The sequence below is a fragment of the Camponotus vicinus genome, unplaced genomic scaffold (assembly GCF_025532165.1).
Source record: "Camponotus vicinus isolate PSW18456_S1 unplaced genomic scaffold, iyCamVici1.0 SCAF_5, whole genome shotgun sequence".
Classification (NCBI taxonomy): Eukaryota; Metazoa; Arthropoda; class Insecta; order Hymenoptera; family Formicidae; genus Camponotus; species Camponotus vicinus.
In genome coordinates this window covers 2,491,593-2,507,661 of record NW_028141977.1, presented here as the reverse complement: position 1 = coordinate 2,507,661, position 16,069 = coordinate 2,491,593, and the positions used below count along the sequence as shown (strand labels likewise).

Below are 16,069 nucleotides of genomic sequence, written 5' to 3'. Positions count from 1 at the left end.
GGGTGACTTGACTCGAACGAACTCTAAGGCCCGAAAGCAGGTAAACAGTCGTTTAAGGTCACTTTACGCTTTTTTTTTATGGTCCTTTTTAAGTAAAAGAACCTAATCTATTTCACGCGGAAGGGGACCAAATGCAATTAATATAAATATTTATTATAAAAACTTAAATTTATTCACAGAATTAAAATTTACTTTTATATATAATTAAACAAAAAACGATGCTGTGTGGGTGTGTGTTTGTTTATTCGTGTATGTGTTTTATCTCCCAATGTTACAAAAGTGTGGAAGTCATCAGTCAGAATGGATATGAAACTAGCATTTTATTTATGCTCTGATTACAGTTACATTTAATCTTGAATTAATAAAAAAAATAAAATTTTTAGTGCATTTGATGGATGTCGGAAAAGAATACATCTGCCACATAATTTCTACAGCTAAATAAGAGTTATTCTAAAAGGAGTATGTAAGGATGATTGAACTGGGAGCTTTATTCAGGTATGTTAGAGTTTTTTTTAGATTAATAGGACCAAGTCCGATGGAGAAATTATCCGGAAATACAGATTAGTTGTATGCGAGGAATTGGCTAAGACACTCATTGATATCTAAACAGATAAAGTCATTTCCAGAATATTTTGAAGGGGAAGATGTGGGAAGATAGGAAAGATTTCGTTATATGGGGATAGACTGGAGGAGAGAGGAGTAGATTCGGATGAAGAGAGAGCTCGATATTATAAACAGAAGAATAACTTGGAAAGAGGAAGAAAAGGAGAAACTCGAAGGAGAAATCGTTGTAGTTGTGAATGTGTATATATATGCGTGCGTGTGTGTGTGTGTGTATGTGTGTAGTTTCCTCTATATTATTTAAAATTATCCTAGCCAACGGAAGACTAGGGTTTATCCAACCTATATCTATATCGCTAGTAGAATTGGCTGCTGTTTAAGCCAGACGCCTCCGGGTTTGTCAATTCTAGAGTTAACGAATTTTGTACGGAGTTGCTGTTTTTTTGTGGAAAGGATTTTTAAGGCTTTGTAAGGGTCAATGCGAGATTTAAAATAAGAATTCTCGAAGGTATTCGGCATATAAAATATAAAAAATGCACTTTGATTATTGATATGCATAAAATTATATATAAAATTTATATGTAATAATGTATATGTATATGTAATAATGTATGTATATATAATAATGTATAAAAAATTATGATATTCTTAAAAATATATATATATATATATATATTTCTTTTTAAAAATGCATAAAATTCTCTACTTTTCTATATTAAATATAATTTTAATTTTCAAAATACTCTATCACGTCGCAATTTTGAAATAAAAGTCGTTAGTTGATAATTCAGTATCCTTTAGCGCGACATTAATAATATACTAATTCTTTAGAGGGTATTATATGTGACGTGTTAAATTATAAAATCATCTGTCAATCGACACGGATAAGTTGGTACAATATGCTTACCAGATCTCTGCGAGATACAACTGCACATTGATTGACAGATAATTTTATAATTTAACTACACTTACACTACACTTTCTAATACATCATCATGTAACACTCTCTATTATTAATGTCGCACTGAAAATGGATCAAAAGTTGATTCAAAACGTTCGTTTTTGCATGTAATGTAATAATATTCGTTGTGAAATATACGAGTAATTAGAAAGAAGAAAATGTTGTTTCTTCCTTACTCTCTAACTACCTTGCTGTAACCTTAATTTGCCAATTTGTAACTTTAATTTGCCAACTTTGATTTAATTTTAATTATTTTAATATATTTTACTATACTGTATAGTTACCAACTATATGATGTTTATTACAATATACTACATTTTTCTTACTATCAGGTATTATTGTGTATAATTTTTCACTATCAAGTAATAATTATGTGTTTAGTGTTATTTGCAGAAAATAATGCAATTTATCTTTTTTAAGTATTATTTATGACAAACTGCCACGTTCATTATCATGTATAATGGTAATGAAACATTTCCGTGTTTAAATGCAAATCTTGGGTTATTATCAGATCTAATTTAAAACTATATTCACACATCACAGAACATTGTAGATTACGGTAATTGTTCTGTATTGTATGGGCAATGTTATTAATAAAGATCTTGTCGTTTATATACAGGGTGTCTCAAAAAAGTCGGGACCTTTAAAAATCTCGAGAAATATAAGTTAGTATAGAAATATGAGTAAGTATTTTACAGAAAAATATTTGAGATAAAAGTAGGATTTAGAATGATCTATTTACTGATCTTATCAGATTGATGGAGTCGCCAAGATCACCCTAAATTTTTTAAATGCAACCCCTTATTTTTCATTATATGTTCCTGTAGCTTACCTCGAGAAAGTTTTTGAAACAGCAATAATATTTTATACACTTTGCGATACCTGTTTTCGAAGTTATTGAATCTTTTATGGTAAGGTGTCTGGTCAACCAAGGCAAAATCGGTCGTAGATTCAGCCAATTAAGGTTTTAGTTGTGTGGATTCACGACCAATCTTGCCTTAGTTAGCTAGACTCTTACCATAAAAGATTCGATAACTTTGATCGAAACAGATCGCAAAGTGTATAAAAATATAGCTCCAAGAAAAACTCTCAAGATAAAGAATATGCTACAAAAATATGTAATAAAAAATAGGGGGTTCGGTTTAAAAAATTTAAGGTGACTTTGCTTAGGTGACTGACCTTAGTGACACTATCGACGGTCAAACTAATAAGATCAGTAAATAGATCGTTTTAAACTTTATAATTTTTATCTAAAACATTTTTCTGTAAAACTTATATTTTTCAAGATTTTTATCCTGATCTTTTGGGACACCCTGTAGATATTGTGTTATTAATTCTGCGATATATGAATGAAACGTTTGTTATTTATAGTAGTGATTGATTGATGACTAAAACACATAGCTGCAGTAGCCAAGCCATTTGTTTTATGCTTGTCATTCATTCGTTTCTTTTTCGAGCGTAAAGATATTGTATTCAATAAGCACGACTGACAAAAAATTAACTGGGATTTTCTTAGACATTAATGTATATATAAGCAATTTTCAAATTCAACAAGTATAAACGGCATCATGTCGCTGACAACAAGCTTATGCGCGTTTTTGCTGTTGTTCAGCAGTTCATCTGCCGAGATTTTCAATAAGTCATGGTGGAACAACTCTGTCCTCTATCAGATTCTCCCGAGGAGTTTGTATGATTCCTGGTGGGATAGGCGATCTGAAAGGTAAACATATGTCAATTGTTAATAAGTGTCACATAAGACAAGAAGAGAAGAATAAATTAATTTAAAAAAAAGATATGAATGAGAAATATAAAATTATTTCATTCGCATATATGTTATAATTTTGTTTAATTAATTATTGCTAATTGTATTTAGTTAATTTCCGAATGCGTAGGTTCATTATTGATAAATATTAATGCTAAAGTAAATAAGTTAAGTATGGAAACATCAGCAAAATTTGAAATTTTGTTCTCTGATGTTATCAGGAATAACTTCAAAGTTACATTACATCGTGGATAGTGGCATCGACGTGATCCGGTTATCGCCTATATATTCGAGTCCTATGGAAAATTTTGGATCCGACATATCTAATTTTACAGAAATTGATCCAATTTTTGGTACAATGCATGATTTCAAGATTCTCTTGACGCAAGCTCATGAACTCGGCCTAAAAGTGCGGCGGTTTGCCTATACCATGATTTTTATATATAATATAATTTGATTGTTCATATTATGATCGTAATTAAATTTAGAGAATTATTGTTTTTCTTTAGTCTGTGTATTATATCGATGTTGTCGTTTTTGCTTTGTATGTAATTATAATATCCTTATAGGTGATTATCGATCTTGCACCTAATCATTCATCTGACAAGCACCCATGGTTCCAAAAGGCTCTTCAAGGCGATGAGAAATATAAGAATTATTATATGTTGGCAGAAGGTAAAAATAAAGATAACAAAACCCCGCCTAATAATTGGATCAGTGTGTTCGGTGGCCCCGCATGGACTTACGTTGATTCACTAAACCAATGGTATCTTCATCAATTCATTAAAGAACAGCCTGATTTGAACTACTCAAATCCTGACGTAGTAGAGGAGATGAAAGTAAGTTATAGAGAAAAGTTCAATTCTAAAATATTATTTTTTCTTTTCTATTTCTCTCTCTCTCTCTCTCTCTCTCTCGCAATAAGTTAAAGAATATATTAAACGTTTCGAATTCATAGAAATAATAAGAATTTTATTGGATTGTATCTACTAATAATACTGAAAAATTTATTAACATAATTTATTGAAATTATTAAGAAATAGCTTCTTTATTAAAATACAAATAAAATTAACGAGATTAAATCACCAGAAACACATTTTAGTGAAAGTTACTTATACTATAAATCTTATGAAATAATAGTAAAATTTTTTATTCGACAACGAAGATGATTTTTTTAGAAACGTCTAGCATCATTTGTAGTTTTATTAACTAATATGTTTCTTAGTCAAATTTATATTTAATTTATATTTAATATTTATATTTATATTATAATTTATATTTACATTTAATTTATAATTAAAAACACTTTTTATTCTAAAAAATAGTTGTATATTTTCAAATATGTTAGATAACAAATTTTTGTTTTTAATTAATTGTAATTATATCTTATTTTATAGATATATTTTTTATTTAAAACATGTTACTAAATGTATAATTATATACATAATTGATGAAAAAGTCTTTTCTAGATTTTTCAAAAAAACATACTTTATGCAAACATTATAAACATTGTATGGTAATGTTGACATATGCTGTGTGCAGATATGTGATTCATTTTTATATATCTTTTGCAGTGTTGACATAAAGAATATAGATTTACCTAAGAAAGCCGCTGTAGTGTACACATCTTTAAACATTCACTGAATTTGGTACCTTCGGAGTACATATTTGAGTAGACACTTTCTCGATTATGTATTTATAAATTATAATATTTTCTGCAATGAAAAATAATAAATAATACTTTATTTAATTGTGACATTTTAAAAGATATCCTTACAAAATTGTAACATATATAATTTAAACGTCCATAATTTTAAATTTATATTACATGTAATATTATTAATATAATATTAATATAATATTAATATTAATATAGTATTAATATTAATATAATATTATTAATATTAATTACGTATATTATAATCTACAATTTTGCATATTATTGAATTTTGTTGCATTGTTTCTTCAAGATTTTAAATTATATATTATTATGCGCATTTTTTAAATTACATGTTAATATTTAATTTTATTGAATTGTTAATATATTTTAAATATCACATTATTATTTTCCTTTTTAAGTTTAACATTATCATTTTTATGATTGCATAACGAAAAAAATAATCTTATGTAATTTATTTTCATATAAATTTTGCAAGACGCAGTTTATTTATTCGACGATTATACGTTCATCAGACTGTTACGTTCAATTCGGAAAAGAAGAGTATAACAATTGTAGCCTCTCGAAGTCAGGGGATAAGTGGTGGCTTGACTCGAACGAACTGTAAAGCTGAAAACAGGTAATCAGCCGTTTAGGATCGCTTTACATCGTTTTATTTCTTTTTAAGTAAGAGAACCTAATCTCTCTCACGCGCAAGAAGACTAAATGCAATTAATATAAATATTTATTATATAATATAAATATTTATTATAAAAATATAAATTTATTCCCAGAATTAAAATTTACTTTTATATATAATTAAGCAAGAAACATGATGCGTCTGTGTGGGTGTGTGTTTGTTTGCTCGTGTATGTTTTATCTCTCAGTGTTACAAAAGTGTGGAGGTCATCAGTCAGAACAATATGGATATGAAACTAGCGTTATATTTATGCTCTGATTGCAGTTACATTTAATCTTGAGTTAATAAAAAAAATAAAATTTTTAGTGTATTTGATGGATGTCGGAAAAGAATATATCTGCCACATAATTTCTACAGCTAAATAAGAGTTATTCTAAAAGGAGTATGTAAGGATGATTGAACTCTGGGAGCTTTATTCAGGTATGTTGGAGTTTTTTTTAGATTAATAGGACCAAGTCCGATGGAGAAATTATCCGGAAATACAGATTAGTTGTATGCGAGGAATTGGCTAAGACACTCATTGATATCTAAACAGATGAGGTCATTTCCAGAATATTTTGAAGGGGAAGATGTGGGAAGATAGGAAAGATTTCGTTATATGGGGATAGACTGGAGGGGAGAGGAGTAAATTCGGATAAAGAGAGAGCTTGATATTATAAACAGGAGAATAACTTGGAAAGAGAAAGAAAAGGAGAAAATCGAAGGAAAAATCATTGCAGTTGTGAATGTGTGTGTGTGTGTGTGTGTGTGTGTGTGTGTCTAGTTTCCTCTATATTATTTAAAATTATCCTAGCCAACGGGAGACTAAGGTTTATCCAACCTATATCTATATCGCTAATAGGATCGGCTGCTGCTTAAGCCAGACGCTTCCGGGCTCGTCAATTCTAGAGTTAACGAATTTTGTACGGAGTTCCTGTTTTTTCGTGGAAAGGATTTTTAAGGCTTTTTCAATGCGAGATTTAAAATAAGAATTCTCGAAGGTATTCGGTATATAAAATATAAAAAATGCACTTTGATTGTTGATATGCATAAAATGATATATAAAATTCATATGTAATTAATATATAAAAAATTATGCTTTTCGAACAAAAAATATATTTTTTTTTAAAGCATAAAATTCTTTACTTTTCTATGTTAAATATAATTTTAATTTTCAAAATACTCTATCGCGTCGCAATTTTGAAATAAAAGTTGTTAGTTGATAATTCAGTGTCCTTCAGCGTGACATTAATTATATACTAATAGTTTAGAGGATATTATATGGTGACATATTAATTTATAAAATCATCTGTCAATCGGCGCACAGATAACGCTAAGTTGTATCTCACAGAGATCTGATAAGCATACTATTTCAAACAATTCTCAATATGTTGAGTCCTAATAAATTAGATTCTGCGCTTTTTACAAATTGATAACAGTATCCCGTTGAGTATCTCTCATGGCAACTTAAAATTCAATGATCATTCGTTACGTCAATGACCATTCATAATATTAGTATATTATAATTATAATAATTGAAAAAATTATATTTGGAATAATATGCTTATCATATCTCTACGAGATACCACGTATCATTGCCACGTTTATTGCCACGTATATTAACGTACCGTTACCACGGTATACATTAATATAATTATAATGAAATAAGATTTCCTAGTTATATTTAAACGCAATCCTTGTCTTATTTTTAGGTCTAATTTAAAACTGTATTCATACAGTACAGAACATTGTAGATTATGGCAATGTATTTTGTATTTTATGGTCAATGTTGATGATTAATAAAAATTCTGTCATTTATACAGACATTGTCAATAATTCTGCGATTTTTTAACGTTAGGCATTTATCGTAGTAATTGATTGATGACTATGAAGAAGTCACACAACTGCAATAAATAATGAAGCCATTAGTTTTATGCTTGCCATTTCTTTTTTTTTTTCTTTTCGAGAGTAAAGATATTGTATAGACATTTATTAAGCATAACTGATAAGGAAGTAACTGTTTTTTTTAGCAATTAAATTTAGCCATTGTATATATAAGCAATTTTCATATTCGACTAGTGCAAACGGCATCATGTCGCTGACAACATGCTTATGTGCGTTTCTGCTGCTGGTCAGCAGTTCATCTGCAGAGATTTTCAATAAATCATGGTGGAACAACACTGTCCTTTATCAGATTTATCCGAAGAGTTTCTATGATTCCAATGCTGATGGCGTAGGCGATCTGAAAGGTAAGCATATGTCAGCCGTTATTTGTTAATAAGTATAAAACAAGAACAAAAGAATGAATAAATTAAACAGAACAGAAGATGATAAGAACGAAGGATAAAAAATTATTACATTCACGTAATTATCTGTTCGATTAATTATTTCTAATTATATTTAGTTAATTTCCAATGAACCTGTATAGGTTTATTATTAAAAAGTATTAATGCTAAAGTAACGTAAGCTAAATATAGGACTATTGGCAAAATTTGAAATTTTATTCTCTAATGTTTTAGGAATAATTTCAAAACTACACTACATCGCTGAGTCCGGCGCCAATGCGATTTGGTTGTCGCCCATATATTTGAGTCCTATGGCCAATTCTGGATACGACATATCTAATTTTACGGAAATTGATCCAATTTTTGGTACAATGGATGATTACAAGGCTCTCTTGGTGGAAGCTAAGAAACTCGGTCTAAAAGTGCGGCAATTTTCCTATGTCATGATTTTTATATACATATAACTTGATTGCTGATAGTATGATCATAATTTAATGTAGAAAAGTACTGATTTTCTTCGGCCTATGAAATACATCGATATCGTCGTCTTTTATTTATAGTTTTATTTTATCATTCTTATAGGTGATCCTCGATTTCGTACCTAATCATACGTCTGACAAGCACATATGGTTCCGAAAGGCTCTTCAAGGCGATGAGAAATATAAAGGATATTATATGTGGGCAGGAGGTAAAAATAAAGATTACAAAACACCACCTAATAATTGGCTCAGTGTATCCGGTGGCCCCGCGTGGACTTATGCCAATTCACTAAAACTGTGGTATCTTCATCAATTCGAATATACACAGCCTGATTTGAATTACTCAAATCCTGCCGTAGTAGAGGAGATGAAAGTAAGTTACAGAGAAAAGCTCAGTTGTTCTAAAATGTTGCTAATATACAGGGTGTCCCATTTTATTTTTGTCAGTCAAATATTTCGATATTACTTAGAGTTAGAAAAAAATGTTTCAGACAAAAGTTGTATGGCTTGAAGGGGGTCATAAGATGGTGTTATTGGTCTGACCTTGAAAAGTCGTTTGAAGGTCACGTGAAGGTCACCTTCAATTTTTTAAATGGAACCCCCTACTTTTTATTACTTATTCTTGTAGCTTATCTCGAGAACTTTCCAAAACATTATAATAAAGTATTTCTGCATTGAGTACTTTTCGAGTTATGAGGCTTAAAATAATATCTTAATTTTACATAAACCATAAAATATCTAGTAAAATATTTATTTTTCGATTATCTTACCTTAATACTTTTATGTACAAAATAATGAGAGGAATCAATTGGTGTAAAGAAAAAACATAGTTGTTTTTTAAAAAAAATATGTAATTAATTGCAAATTACATTTTTTTTTTTCGAAACAATTATGTGTTTTCTTTACACTAATTGATTCCTATCATTATTTTGTACATAAAAGTATTAAGGTAAGATAATCGAAAAATGAATATTTTACTATATATTTTATGGTTTATGTAAAATTAAAAAATTATTTCAAGCCTCATAACTCGAAAAGTACTCAATGAAGAAATACTTTATTATAGTGTTTTGAAAAGCTCTCGAGATAAACTACAAGAATAAGTAATAAAAAGTAGGGGGTTCCATTTAGAAAATTGAAGGTGACCTTTACGTGACCTTCAAACGACTTTTCAAGGTCAAATCAATGACATCATCTTATGACTCCCTTCAATCCATACAACTTTTGTCTGAAACATTTTTTTCTAATTCTAAATAATATCAAGATATTTGACTGACAAAAATAAAATGAGACACCCTGTATATTGAATTTCCGGAAGAAAACGTTCATGAAAAATATGTGTCTGATTTTCCAGTTACATTAATTTTATTTGTGATTTTATAAAAAAATTATCGCGTTTATAATTTCAATAAATTATTTTAATAAATTTTATCAGTATTATTAGTAGATACAATCCAATAAAACTCTTATTATTTCTATTATTGCGTTCGAAACGTTTAATATATTTTTTTAACTTATTGCTCGAAATATCATCTTCCATATATGTAATAAATATGTCATGAGATAAATTATGACATAATTCATTAGCATTAATAGTAATTAATAATAATTTGCACATTAATTCATTGTTTAACTTTTTGTATTTTATTCGTATTTTTATCTCGATTAAAAATTTATTATTTAATCTAGATCATAAATTTTTTCAAATAGCTTCTTATTTTGCACATGACAGCTTTAGTGAAAATTTATAACCGCATGTTGAATTTGAAATGTAAATTTATGTAAAAAAACAAAGTTTTATATAACCAGAAAGATAAAGGAAATCGTATGAAACCTCTTACGCATTATAGCACTTGCTCAAAGTGCTATAATGCGTAAGAGGTTTCATACGCTTTCCTTTATCTTTCTGGTTATATAAAACTTTGTTTATCTTAACTTTGTTATTCTTACAATTTACAACTCCCAATGATTTTTTTGACGGGTTATAGAATATATTGAAATTCTGGTTGGATACGGGAATAGACGGATTCCGCGTAGATTCCGCCGCATTTATTTTTGAGGATAAGAAATTGCGAGATGAGCCTAGAAGTAATGCGGCTGATGAAACACCGCAAGATTACGGGTATTTGAATCACATTTACACCACTGATCAAATAGCTTCTTACGAGCTATTTGGAAGTTGGAGAAAATACCTAGATGAATATGCTGATCAACATAATCAGGATCAAAAGGTCAATAAAGCAATATTATTTTTTCAAATCTATATGTTTTGTACTTATTGATTTAAAAAATATGCTCTTTCTGATCTCTCTAGTTACTGGTGATGGAGGCATATACCAGTTTTCCACATACGATTGAATATTATAACTATAGTGTGTTGCCTTTCAATTTCGAGTTCATTATAAATGTGACTGCTAAATCATCCGCGAAAGATTTCAAAAAAAAAATCGACCTCTGGATAAACTCCATACCACATGGTGAAGTTTCCAATTGGGTGGTGCGTATTCACACGAAGTCATCATAATTTTAATGAAAAAATTTCACTTCTTTTTAATGAAATTTAACAGAATCTATGTTGTTCTCATTTAATTATAATGTAAGGGAAGCGTTTTATAATTCTTATTTGTATGCACTGAGAAAAAAATCCGGCTGAATTAATTAGAAATATGGTAGATTTAACCAGTATATCTGTTGGAAAATGGACAGAATTTTTTTAAGAATCAGAATTTCTTTAGGAATTATCAGATGAGTATGATTAATTTTTTTCTGTTAAGTTTATCAAATTTTCTTGGTAATAATATTAAATTAAAAAAAAATCACTCTGTCCATGTTTAGTTAATATAACAAGAAGTTTTATAGATCCAATTAGAAAATATTAACCAAATCCTTATAATAAAGTCTATTAAGCATTCTAGTTATAAAAAATCAAGTCTTATCGTGATAACTAGAAATTCTACTTGGTTTAATCATTATATGTCTTGTTGGTACAGTCAAACGATTTTTCTTATTGTGGAATATTATATGTATATGCGTCACGCTATAATTTTTTGAAGATAAATATTTTATTCCATTAAAAATAGTTTTTAAGAAGAGGATAGAATTTACTAAATATGAGAGATTTTTATTTAAATTTTTATATAGTTATAAATTTTTATCGGATACAGTTTTTATAAAACTTTTCTAAAAAAAGTCCAAGTTGTAAAATCCGCTATTCATTATTTTCTCTATATAAAATAAAATTGCCAAAAATCTATACATATATATGTTACAAAAGTTTAATTTTTCAATGTTGTCATATATGTTGTATTTCTGGTAGAATTTCATCAAAATGTTTAATTTTCGTATTTTAGTTACATTGATCTTATTTATAAAAATAAATGTAACAAATAGAACAGCATTTCAAATTTTTTTATTATCATCATGTTTTATATAAATAGGAAATTAATTTTTTAACAATATAATCAATAATAACAATAATAATAAAAACAATGTAATTAATTTTATATTATATAAAAATAGGAAATTTATCTTTTCCTTTTATACATGAAGTTAAAATGTAATATGAACTTTTTTAGTTGGGAAATCCTGACAACCGACGCGTAGCCTCGCGTTTTCCCGGCAGATTGGATCAAATGACCATGTTGTCCATGATTTTGCCGGGAATGACATTGACCTATAACGGCGATGAAATCGGCATGGTGGACACGGATATATCCTGGAAGGATACGCAAGATCCCAAAGCGTGTAACGCGGGCAAAGATCATTATGCGGCTATATCTCGCGATCCAGAACGAACGCCATTTCAGTGGAACACGGAAAAGAACGCAGGTAGAAGACGAATCTTTGCGGTTTATAATGTTCAATTGATTAATAATGTATTTCTAAATCTTAATCAATTAATTATTAATTACGGTAGGTTTTAGTGCGGCGGACTCGACGTGGCTTCCGGTGAATTCAAATTATAAAGAGTTGAACTTGGAGCAAGAAATGCGTAGTGATGAATCGCACTATAAAATCTATAAACCCTTAGCCTATCTGCATCGAAAGGAACCAGCGCTTACCCAAGGAAGTTATACATCGTTCACGATGAACAATGATACAGTTCTGGGTGTGATCAGAAGCAGCGATAGTCGCACCGTGCTATTTCTGATTAATTTCGAGGATGACACCTCTCAAACAGTTAATTTGTCAGATTATGATCTTCCGGTAATAATGAAACTAAAAGTTGCTAGCTTGGGTTCTCGTTCTTCTGTAAAAGAATGGTACGAATTTTTTGAATACTTTTTTAAAATTGTTTATACACATACTTATAACTATAAATATTATGAAATAATTATAATAAAATTTTTTATTCGACAACGAAGATGATTTTTTTTTAGAAACGTCAAACATCACTTGTAGTTTTATCAACAAGTAACACACACACAGTTTCTTAGTCAAATTTATAATTATAAGCACTTTTCACTTTCTGAAAGATATTTTTTTATATTTTTAAAAGTGTTAGATAACAAATTTTTGTTTTTAATTAATTGCAATTATAAATATTGTTTTATTTACAATATTTTATTTAAAACATATGTTAATAAATGTATAATTGTATACATATACAGGGTGTCCCGAAACTAACGCTTGATATTTTAAAGGCAGATTCTCTGGCCAATTTAAAAACGATTTTTCCTCAACGAAAATGTCGCGGCACTGATAGTTTTCGAGTTATAAACGATTGAAAATAAAGGGTTTTTCGCAAACTAAGGCTTATGGGAATAAAATATTAATAAAGTCACATTCTTTAGTTAATTTTAGGTAGAGTTTACTTTAATAGAATTTTAATTTAAGGCTTAGTTAGAAAGATACATGATGACAAAAATTGGGAATATGCAAAAAATAATGATCTCCCTCGACATTTTCGCTGAGGAAAAATCATTTTTAAATTGGCCAGAGAATCTACCTTTAAAATATCAAGCGTTAGTTTTGGGACACCCTGTATAATTTATAAAAAAATCTTTTTAGATTTTGCAAGAAAACATACCTTGTGCAAACATTATGCTATTATAAACATTGCCTGATGGTGTTGGCAGATGCAGATAATTCATTTTTATATTTCTTTTTTACAGGGTTGACAAAAAAAATATATATTTACCTGAGAAAGCCGCTTTAATATACACGTCTCCCAATATTCAATAAATATGCTACCTTTGAAGCACATATTTAAACTTTCTCAATTGTATATTTGTAAATTGTAATATTTCCTGTAATAAAAAAGAATAAATAATACTTTATTTAACTATGATTTACTTTTTAACAAGTATTCTTACAAAATTGTAACATATACATATAATTTAAATATCTATAATTTTAATTTTATGTTACATATAATATTGTTAATATAATATTAATATAATATTAACATAATATTAATATAATGTTAATTTGTAATATAATATTTGTAATATAATATTAATTTAATGTTAATATAATATTAGTATTAATATTAATTATATATTATAATCTCCAATTTATATATTATTGAATTCTGTAGCATTACTTCTTCAAGAATACAAAATTATATATTATTATATATATTTTATTACATATTAATATGTAATTGTTAATATATTAAATATACTGAATATATTAACATTTTTAATTAAATAATTAAATCAGATACAATATCTTTTAAAATCGTACTAATAAAAATATATTATTATTCTGCTGTTTAAATTTAGTATTATCATTTGTTATGATTAAATAACGGAAAATATAATTTTATGTAACTTATTTTTATAAAAATTTTGTAAAACATGTTTTATTTATCCGGTGATTATACGTTCGTCAGACTGTTACATCCAGCTCAGAAAAGGATCAAGAGGAGAGTGTAACGTTTGTACTGTCTTGAAATCACGCGATATGTGATGCTCGAACGAATTGTAAGGTCTGAAAACAAGTAAACAACTGTTTAGAGTTGCTTACGCTGCTTTGCTTGCATGTTATTTGGTGATTTTTTGAAAAAGAGATTCTCCCTTTTTAAGAGAATCTGATTTTTTTTACGCGGAATGTGACCAAATCCAATCTTTATGACTGGGAATGGGAGCTGTTTAATTAATATAATCCCTAAAAACTTACCTTTTTCAAAAAAGGTAAAAAAGGGCGCCAAATATACGCATCAATTGTATCAAACTATTATGTGTATTGTCTACAAAAATAGTGATATAAAAAAATTGCGCCAACTGAGAATAAAAGCATGTGTTTAAATAGAAATATTTTAATATTGAAGACTTATACAAAATAGTAGTTTTAAATTCCAAAAATAATAATATTCAAAAATTAAAAATTTATTTAAAAAATGAAACCTGAAAATTAATATAAAACGTAAAAGTAAAAAAATTTTAATTAAAAGAACTTGGCTTTGTCAATTTTATTATATTGTTTCGCTTAGAAATGTTGTTAAATTATCAAATATAAATCAACATAAATTAATTAAAGAAACTAAGTAATTAAATTTAATGTTAGACTAATAATTAGAATTAATAATTAGAATATGTGCCAATTTTTGGCAGCACCAAGTTTTTTTAATTAAAATTTTTTTTTAAATTTGTTATCTATTATTTAACTTGTCACTACTCAAAACGTGATTAATTAATTACACATGTTACTAATGACACATATCATTAATATCACAAATCTTCTGTCGAGAGCAGGAAATGCACGTTTTCTCTTTCTATGTATTGTGCATGTACACGTGTATTGATGATGATGATGATAAAGACGTTTCTTAAATGAAAATTTCCTTTTCTCGATTTTGCATCATGATATCTCCGTTCATAGAACACGCAGAACGAAAATAAAAATACTTTCTTTATACAATTCAAACTGGCTTTATCGATTAAGCCTAGCAAAATTTCGATCCGTTATTGAGATCTGATAATCTGAAGATCAGGATAAACTCTCATTTGTCCGATTCGTGTGTAGGCTCTCCGTAAACTTGACGCGAGACACTTTATTGTGTCTCTTGATATTGGATGTGTCATAATTTTTATTTGCAAAATTTTCTTTATTCTTCTTCACTCTCATAAATTTACGCTACCATTAGAATCTATTATTTCCAACTTTCCAACTTTCTCTGAGCTAGAGTTAAGCTTAGAGCGAACTAGTGTATAATAATCATCATCCTCATCAATAGATTTATTTTTGCAAACAAATATTTAAAAAATGTTCATCTTTATCAATATTTTTTTAATAATATAAATTCAATATATATGATTATATTTATTATATATAATTTAAAACATATTTAAAACATATTTATTTTCTGCTGCGACTTTGCACAGCAAAATTATAATATATTTGATGGACTGTTGGAAGCAGCGCGCTTGCTAGATCTCCGCGGGAGATTGCAATTTGGTGTCACCTGCGCGGGAGATATATAAGTAAATAAATTTTTATAATGTAATGCGTCATAATTCGTAATACATTGTTAACATCGCGCTGAAGAAGGATCAAAAGATAATCCGAAACGTTCGCTTTTTATTATAGTAATTTTAATTTTGAAATAAACCAATAATAAAAAATAAAAAAGAAGGAACTGTTGTTTCTTCCCTGCGCACCAACTATCGCGCTGTGGCTCTTATGTGCCAATTTCGATTTAATTTCTAATTATTTGAGCCAAATTCCAAATTATTAAAATA

At 28.1% G+C, this 16,069-nt stretch overlaps 2 protein-coding genes across 2 annotated transcripts; both read left to right on the top strand.

Annotated features, from left to right (window-relative positions):
- Positions 1–2,201: 2,201 nt before the first annotated feature.
- On the top strand, positions 2,202–4,987 carry LOC145971830 (maltase 1-like). The gene is made up of 5 exons (XM_083099893.1): positions 2,202–2,205; positions 3,135–3,242; positions 3,506–3,693; positions 3,854–4,123; positions 4,859–4,987. Exons 1-5 carry the CDS (start codon positions 2,202–2,204, stop codon positions 4,862–4,864), a joined length of 576 nt encoding a protein of 191 aa, XP_082956019.1. The 3' UTR covers positions 4,865–4,987.
- Positions 4,988–7,699: 2,712 nt separating this feature from the next.
- On the top strand, positions 7,700–13,674 carry LOC145971508 (maltase 1-like). Its single transcript, XM_083099240.1, has 8 exons — positions 7,700–7,869; positions 8,140–8,327; positions 8,488–8,757; positions 10,373–10,615; positions 10,699–10,881; positions 11,960–12,212; positions 12,301–12,646; positions 13,499–13,674. The coding sequence occupies exons 1-8, from the start codon at positions 7,713–7,715 to the stop codon at positions 13,566–13,568; spliced, it is 1,710 nt and encodes a 569-aa protein (XP_082955366.1). The 5' UTR covers positions 7,700–7,712; the 3' UTR covers positions 13,569–13,674.
- Positions 13,675–16,069: the final 2,395 nt, after the last annotated feature.

Excerpts from the sequence above, each read along its gene's own strand:
- LOC145971508 (XM_083099240.1), top strand. The coding sequence starts at position 7,713 with ATGTCGCTGACAACATGCTTATGTGCGTTTCTGCTGCTGGTCAGCAGT. Across the intron at positions 7,870-8,139 it reads TGGCGTAGGCGATCTGAAAG|GAATAATTTCAAAACTACAC; the intron begins GTAAGCATATGT and ends CTAATGTTTTAG. Across the intron at positions 12,647-13,498 it reads CGTTCTTCTGTAAAAGAATG|GGTTGACAAAAAAAATATAT; the intron begins GTACGAATTTTT and ends TCTTTTTTACAG.
- LOC145971830 (XM_083099893.1), top strand. Across the intron at positions 3,243-3,505 it reads TGGGATAGGCGATCTGAAAG|GAATAACTTCAAAGTTACAT; the intron begins GTAAACATATGT and ends TGATGTTATCAG. Across the intron at positions 3,694-3,853 it reads CTCATGAACTCGGCCTAAAA|GTGATTATCGATCTTGCACC; the intron begins GTGCGGCGGTTT and ends ATATCCTTATAG.